At 38.7% G+C, this 8510-nt stretch overlaps 1 protein-coding gene across 1 annotated transcript; it reads left to right on the forward strand.

Annotated features, from left to right (window-relative positions):
- The first annotated feature begins 1426 nt into the window (after positions 1-1426).
- Positions 1427-8081, forward strand: PLAU (plasminogen activator, urokinase). Its single transcript, XM_009888778.1, has 10 exons — positions 1427-1532; positions 2607-2661; positions 2842-2946; positions 3493-3658; positions 4004-4089; positions 4218-4407; positions 5035-5189; positions 6199-6339; positions 6908-7056; positions 7893-8081. Exons 1-10 carry the CDS (start codon positions 1473-1475, stop codon positions 8079-8081), a joined length of 1296 nt encoding a protein of 431 aa, XP_009887080.1. The 5' UTR covers positions 1427-1472.
- The last annotated feature ends 429 nt before the right edge of the window (positions 8082-8510 follow it).

Raw genomic sequence — 8510 nt, forward strand, 5'->3', positions numbered from 1 at the left:
AAAAAAAAAATGAAGAATTTCTTATGATGTGGTATTTCAGCAGTGGGGAAAATCTGTTCTATGTGCTACGGTATATCATAATTTTAACAAGAAATCAGCAGTACTATTTGGGGTGCTGTGGTTGTGCCTGAGAAACTAATTATGGTAACAAATGACAAATTACTTGCACAGATACCTGATATGCTAAAAACAATTATCTTAACATAAGTAGTATTTAAAGGAAAATACATCTGCTGAAGTCTCTACTGAATCTGAAAAGTGTGTGTGTGTCCAAGTACCTGAGGCACAATTTGTTTTCTTGTATTATGAAATCTGCTTAAAAGTAAAGGCTGCATCTACATTAGCATTTTGGTTTAGATCATGTCAGGTTTTTTTTCTAATGAATCCAGTGATCTTCTGTGTTCATCATGTTTTGGTTCCCACCACTGCATGGCTTTAGAGTACTTGCACTGTTTTTTTCTGAATAAAACCTAACTGGGAGATGCACTCCAAATACCAGCAGGTGTTCAGTCTGCGGGACATGACTAGAACCTGTCCAATGTAAAAACCTCTGAAGCAGATACAGTGTGGAGCAGGTCTACAGCTCCAGGTCGGTTCTGCATACCTGCTCCTGCTGCATTGCACTGCTTGCTGATGTAGATACAACTAAGGTTCCCACAGAGTCTTTTAAAAATCAAATTATCCAGTTATCTAGCATGGAGGATGCTTTAAAAAAATCTCATTACTTTCATTGCAATTTTAAAAAAAGATATTGGTGCTTTGTAGTTGTCTTTGCCTATCATTTTTACAAGCTAGTTTTTAACAGGCTTGGGAGGACTGTGATACATGCTTGGCTGCAAGAGCCAGCAGTATTTAAGAACTCAAGACAGAATACGTTCTGAGCCTCTCTAATACTGTAAACAAGTGAGAAAAAGTCAAGCCAAGAGTTTGCAGTGATCTGTGAGGTGGCCAGGTTTATGTAAGTGCCTAGCATCAACAAGATACAGTCAGCAACTATAGAGGTCATCCAAAAAGGAGCTTTCCCTTTCATACCCTAAATGTGGATGTTCATTGCTTTTGTTGCAAGGTAGTACTAATCAGTTAAATAGGTACAAACAGCTAGACAGTAACTAAATACGTCTACTAATTTCTAACTGTTAGTCCACACTGCAGAAACCAAGTATGGATTTTTCTAATTTCCTGTTTGCTCCTTTAAACTCTAAAAAAAGTAAGTATGGCTGTATTGCTGAATGTACAAAAGTTGCTTCAAACAATGTCTAATTTAATATATGAAAATAATAAGCAGATATTCCACAAGAAGTCAATGCTTAATTCTTCTGTCAATTATGTTGTGACTTATTCTGAAACCCACTGATGACAACAGAACTGAGAAAGCTGACACTGAAAGCTACAGCATTGCACTAATTTTCTCTTTTGTTTTCAGAATCAAAATAATACAGATAAAGGAACGAAGTGAGAAGTTAACTAACAACATGAAGTTACTCATCTTCCTCACAGTAACTCTGGGCACAATTGTCACGGGACTAGATTCTGTAAGTTTTGAAATAAAGGTGGGGGGGGGTTCACTTGGAACCACTTCTGGTTTTGATTGTACTTCTGCTTTGGGCAGTATAGTAGGCTTTTGACTTGAATTATTTTTGCTGCCTTTGTGTGTATGTATACATCTGCTGCACATGTATATATGCAAGAAAAGTGGTTTTGAACCCTTTAGTTATTCTTCTGATTCTGCTAGTGTTCAATTAGTGAAGACATGCAATAACTAAGAAATTTAGCTTTTCTGTTTTTCTCTTAATGCAATTTAGACCTGGACGTTGCGTACCAAGAGCTCATCAGTCTTTTGTGGAGGGGGATACTGAGTCTCAACTAAACTTCCACCTCCCCTACTTGAAAGTGTGATGCTAAAAAGGGAGCAACAGATACAAATTGGAATATTTTCTTACTATAAACTTGTATGACAGCTGATATCTATCAGCAGAGCCATTCACTGACATTATGGAATTGAATTGTTAACATTATTTGTTTTAGCTCAGGCAAGCCCACTTGACCTCTGGAGAAAGTATACTAAAAGCCTAATCTTATTTAATTCCATAAAGAAAGAAATATTCAGCCTGCAAAGCCAAGGCAGGACCTGGAGTACAGGGCAAGAATCTATAATTGTATAAATCTACTGGCTTTTTTTCCATGGCACAAACATGAAGCATCAAAATGACAGAGGCAGCTGGGGAATGTTGCATCTTTGCTGCACTGCTTGGTGGCGAAGAGGTGGAGAGGTAGAAGTTCCCTTCCCCATTTTAGGGATGCTGACCATTGAGAGCTGCTCAGGTTCTTATAGCAGAAATAACTGATGCAGTGGACCAGCTTGGTGGGGTTTCTCTGAGGGTCTTTTGTGTGGTGTATTTTTTTTTTTTCTTTGCCATTCTGCTTTGCTCGGGTAGAGTTCCACTTTTCATTCACGTCCAGATTCCACAGAGCAGGTTCAGTTGGTAACTACATACAAAAACCAAAACTGTTGAAGGTATGAAGTAGGGAATAGAGCTTGGGCCCATAAGATAGTCAGACCACATAAAAAAACTGTTCCCTTAAAATCCTTTTTTCTTTTCCCTTAGGTTTATAGCAAGAAGTACTACCAGCTGCCCTATAAACACAGATCACTTCACAAGGGTAAATATCTGCCTCTTCTACTTTAACCTAAAAAACTTGTTATCCTGCAATTATGTCTTCATACAAGAAGGAAGACTCTGACTGACACTTAAAAGCCTAAAACTTAGTTTGCAACTACATTTCACTTTAGTTCATCATTCAAATGTTTTGCCACTAATTAGTGATGTCTCTTACTTGCAGAATGCAATTGCTTGAATGGAGGAACCTGCATTACCTATTACCTCTTTAGCGGAATTAATCGTTGTGTCTGCCCAGAAGGATACACTGGGATTCACTGTGAACTAGGTAGAGTATCTATCTTCCTTAATACTAACTAAACTGATTGAAAAGATCTAAAAAGATAGGAAAATCATGAATGTGAAATGCCAAATGAAAGTATTACCCACAAACATGTGACTGGATATCCTTTAGCACTTTATGCTAACAGTCTAAGTGAGGAGAAACAACTAAATATTGGTGCAAAATTGGGATCTTTAATTTTTTTTTGTCCCTGCTTATTCACTAATATTGCCTACCCCACAAATGCTTCAGTTTGGGGTGAAAAAAGTGAAATTGTTTGGGAGTGTTCAGAAGCAGAAGACGACCTGATTATTTTGTGAAGTACACTGAAACTATTAAAGAAGCACTATGCATGCTTAAAGCATAAGGTATTTGCTCAAAACTCATATAGAACAAATCTAATAAGAATACATAATCAGTCCAGACTTTGCATCATCTGTTTCAAGAGTAATGCAGACACTTCTCTCACATTAGAAGGATCCAGACAGATTATTTCTGTCTCAGAACAATTATAAACAAGAACATGCTGCTAATGACACATTATTTTCTCAGAGACTGACAGCATATGCTATACTGAGAATGGGGAGGACTACAGAGGAATGGCAACAGAAGACAAATGTCTGCCATGGGACCTTCCTTCAGTAGTCAGGAGGGGTCATTACCATGCTCACTTGAAGAATGCTTTGCAGCTCGGACTGGGCAAACACAGCTACTGCAGGTAGGAAAAGCATCACTCTTCCTGGGATGAGTTCTACTGTCACAGCCCCAGAAGTTCCTCAAGTGATGGTACATGCTTTAAAAAAACCCAAAATATTACAGAGATGAATTTTTGCCTGAAAATAGTTGGAATGTGACTCCAAAGTGTCTAGAGTTTTCACCACTGAAGCCAATCATACACCAAAATTCCCAGTATGCAACAGAAATAGTTAATTGTTAATTATTTTCTCTGGCATATCTTGCAAGAGAACACTTTTGGCTCTTTCAGGACAGTTAGAATTCTAAGATACTATCTTTTTTTTAAAAAAAACTTGTCTTTACAAAAAACACTTCCTTTATCTTCTAGAAACCCGAATGGAAGGAACAGGCCCTGGTGTTACACCAAGAAGGGATTCATGATTCAAGAAACACCCTGCAACATGGAGAAGTGTGGTAAGTAACATTAGTTTCAAGACAACTGTTTGTTTGGTTTTTTTTTTTTGCTTTGTGGCTTTTTTTCTAATAGTATAAGGTTGGTGTTTAGTTGTAAGAACATCTGAACAAAATTTCTCTTTTCATAGGGCATGCATGTGGTCAAAGGAGCATCAGCAAGTACTTCAAGATTGTTGGTGGAAGCCAGGCAGAGGTTGAGTCTCAGCCTTGGATAGCTGGCATCTTCCAAAATATAAGGGGCGTTGACCATTTTCTGTGTGGTGGCAGCCTCATTGACCCTTGCTGGGTGCTTACAGCAGCACACTGTTTTCATACTCCGTAAGTTTGCAGTTCTGCATCCTTCTTCTTGCAACTGTCTTCAACTAATTTCTTTGCAGGATGCTCACTGAGCAACCCTTAAAAATGTACCATAGTAAGAATGTTCTTTTCATTAAGGAAAACAAGAAGAGCAGCCATAAACATTAAGCCTCTGGGAGTCCAGGTCTAGCAGAATGAGCTAGCAAGATGTGAACATCTTGGTGGATTATGCAATTTAAACAATTTTAGCCTAAACTGGAGCCAGGGTTTCACTTTTACTTTAGCTGTTCACAAAACTTAAATTGTACTGAAAGGTGATGAGCTGTTGAGCAATACATGTATGGGTGGTTGTTGTTGCTGTGGAAAGCTGATCATCCTGGCATCCTGCAGAGGGTTCTCATTGCCAGTGCCTGGCATTAGTAGCAGCTAGCTAGGTGTGCATTTCAAAATGCCTGAACATCTATCTTAATCCATTCAAATGCAAAATCAGGATGCTTTCCTCTAGAATACTGGATTAACTTTCAAAGCTGAGTAAATTTTGCTTTTTCTTCTCAGCATTAAAGTAAACATGTAACAACTGGGACTGGGTCTAAACTCGATCTCGGGCAGAAACAGGTAGTCTTCATGGATCTCTTTATTCTCACTCAGGTCAAAAAGCCCACAAAACAAATCCATCTACAAAGTCTTCCTTGGAAAGTCCATACTGAATGTTACTGATGATAAGGAACAAGTATTCATGGTTGATGACATCATTTCTCACCCTGAATTTACAGATGACACGGGTGGCAATGAAAATGATATTGGTAAGTGTCATCTTAATATGAGTCTTTAAAACACTGAGGATAGCTGAAGGCTACATAATTGTGGCATACACCTTCTTTTAGAAGTAACACCAGAGACAAAATGAAGGGGAACAGGACTAGGTGCTTCTGAGAACTAGGCCTGTACAGAGCAAGATTTTTTCACTTGTATAAATTTAGCTTGTGGTACACATCAGATGCGTTACCTGGCACACAGTCAACTATAAGCCTGTCTTTATCTCTGGACCAGTACAAGGTGTGGCTTTTCCGTGACCACTGGTGTCAGTATCCTGTTTCTGCCATCTTATTCTATGTCTACAGAGATCACACTGTATGTATGTAAATGAAAAAATGCACGTACAGTAGGGGCATGTACATATAGTAGGGGAATGCCATGTCAGGTACCACATTAGCCAAAGTATTATCTGAATCAATCCAGACTTTTTGGTAAGTCCCTCTGGCTTTCACAAGCCCATTGCTAAACAAAATCGGAGATGAGGGGTTTTTTTGTACCTTGCACAGAACAGACTTGCCACTCCTGTACTTGACACTTAGAATTCTACCTCTAATTTCCTGCTGCTAAGGAAAAAAAGACTGAGTAGCTTCATAAGCTTTTCTGGTGAGAAGTACAGTATGAACTGCCCACTCTTCAGCAGGGCAGGGAGTGCCCCTCTCTGCAGGCAGTCAGGAAGTTGAAGTCTAAAAACACCTAAAGATACACTTGCAGAAAAATCTTCGCTGAGCTATCAGCTCATATCCTTCCAGGAAGGAAGTTCAAATTGAAATGTTTGCCGATTTTTAGTGCTGGGAAATCAATTCTGTTGTTCCTAAATAATGATCCAGTATCATTCAAAAAAAAAAAAAAGCAGTGAGAGGAACCATATGTAACCAGAACTAAATGTAATTGCAACTATTCCCATTAACTGTACCCTATATTCCTTTTCTCAGACAACTTGAGGGAGGGGGGGAACTTGCTTTACAAATCTAACTGTATCTTTAACTTGTTTCTTAGCTTTGGTAAGGATAAGAACAACTTCTGGACAGTGTGCAGTAGAATCCAAATATGTCAGAACAGTCTGCTTGCCAGAGAAGAACCTTTACTTACGAGACAATACCCGGTGTGAAATATCTGGCTATGGAAAACAAGATTTTTGTAAGTAAATGACTTCATTCTGAAGTTGTACTTCCACAATGTGGGAACTGGATGGTTTATACCATGATCTGCAAAGGATTAAAAAAAAAAAAATCCTTTCTATTACTCTTTGTACTCCATGTGTATCTCCAAGATCATCTTTGCTATCATCTTCTCTAGTTGTCCATGGTATTTCTTTTCTGATGCTGCTTTCACTTGTCAAACTGTACAAAGTAAGCTAAGATGTAAAACACAGCAATCTTTATCACTTCTGATGTGGTGAGGAGTAGAAAAAAATTAAAGCTGTGTTGGAGGATTAACAAAGGATTGCATTTGTGCAGAACATCCTTCAAAAGCTATCAATCCACTTCTCTGAAAACCAAGCTTTACAGCTTGCATTTGGAACACTTGTTTTACCTCTTCAAAACTTCTGCAGTATTTGTTTACTTTTACTGGTAATGAATAAGCTGGAAATAAGAGCCTCAAATTGTAACTTGAATGGTTTTGCTAACTTAAGTGCTGAAAGTGTGCATTATGGGTTGGCTTTGTCTTGGATGGTGAAAATAATTAAGTATTCTTTTGTTTGCAGATGACATTTACTATGCTCAAAGACTGATGTCAGCCACTGTAAACTTAATATCACAGACAAAATGTAAATATGAATACTATGACAGTATCAGAGTTACTGACAACATGGTCTGTGCTGGTGATCCCACATGGATGACTGATGCATGCAAGGTAAAACTGGTTTCGTTTTTCTAAACTGTTTTAAATGTGTGTACTGGATCAACTGATGGCATCTTGTAATTCTACTAGTCAGAAGATTCTCTTTATGTTGCAGGAATTTGTATCCAGTGAAGTTGACATGTAGTGTGGCTAAACATATGGAAGAAAGTTGGGACTTAGAGTTAGGTGTTATCCTTCCAGAGCTCCTTTAGAGGAGCAAGAAGTGCTGTACCTTAGCTGTTTGTTATTCCTCAAGGCCTTATTTACAATCCATTCAAACAATGGGTGGTAGTATGCATCAGAGGAATACAGTAGCTATTCCAATCTCAGCTTGCACTTTCTTAACACTAACTACAGCTCTGCAAAGAGATAAAAAGTGAACTACTGGGGGACACTGAGTCCCTCCATAGATTCCTCAAAACTAGATTTGATTCACTGCACCCTCACTGGGCAGAGTGGCCATATATGCCACTAAAGAACAATTGTTGTCCTTAAGTGTAAAGGTACCTTATGGACAGCAAGATAACTGATTCTGTGAAGAACTGAGTGTGTTGGCTTTGACCTTGCATCACTAGCGTAATAACTGTGATTATAAATTTAGGATGGAGTGTTGTATACAAGGTAACTATTCTCTCTGCCCCGTGCTGGGGGGGGGAGTCTAGAGAACTCCTTACCTTACAGACTGTGTTGAACGCACAGCAGATGCTGAGCCTTCTGTTCCATCTATGCAGTGTTCTCAAAAATCAAAACTTTAGCGTGTTTCACTCTAGAGAAACAATCACAGGTTCCCTGTTATAAAGGCTCCATCTGCAGAAAATGGCCTAATAATGTTCTTTTTCTATTGTCAGGGAGATTCTGGTGGCCCTATGGTCTGTGAGCACAATGGCAGAATGACACTTTATGGGATTGTCAGCTGGGGAGATGGCTGTGCAAAGGAAAACAAGCCTGGCGTTTACACCAGAGTTACTCGATACCTTAACTGGATTGACTCCAACATGAATGCAGTAGTTGCCAAGAGTCGTTTTCTCCCTGAATGAAAGAGACCTTCATTCTACATCTGGATTCAAATGAACAAGATTAAGCCTTTACAGATAGCAGGACACAGGAGTCCTGAATGTCATGAGAGGCGTTCCTTTCAAATACTCGTGTGGTCTGTTACTCACATCAGTGTTCCTGAGGCAGAGAGATGGTTGATGTATTACTACTCTGAATTACCTGAAAACCACTCCATGGGAAGCTAAAATATTTAACATTTAAATGAGTATTCCCATGCATGATACTATGCATATCGAGTTATCTGTCCACTTCATTTATGAACTAGCATTTAGTCTGGAAGTATCAGTGAAGTTTTAATTTAACTCAAGTATTCATTTTATACATGGCCCGAGTGTAAAATCTTTCCTCATCAAACTGAATAATGCTAAGGTGCAAGTCCTAGAAAGGTAACCTGTTAAGACCAGTACTGA

This window comes from Charadrius vociferus, unplaced genomic scaffold, assembly GCF_000708025.1.
Source record: "Charadrius vociferus isolate BGI_N301 unplaced genomic scaffold, ASM70802v2 scaffold436, whole genome shotgun sequence".
Classification (NCBI taxonomy): Eukaryota; Metazoa; Chordata; class Aves; order Charadriiformes; family Charadriidae; genus Charadrius; species Charadrius vociferus.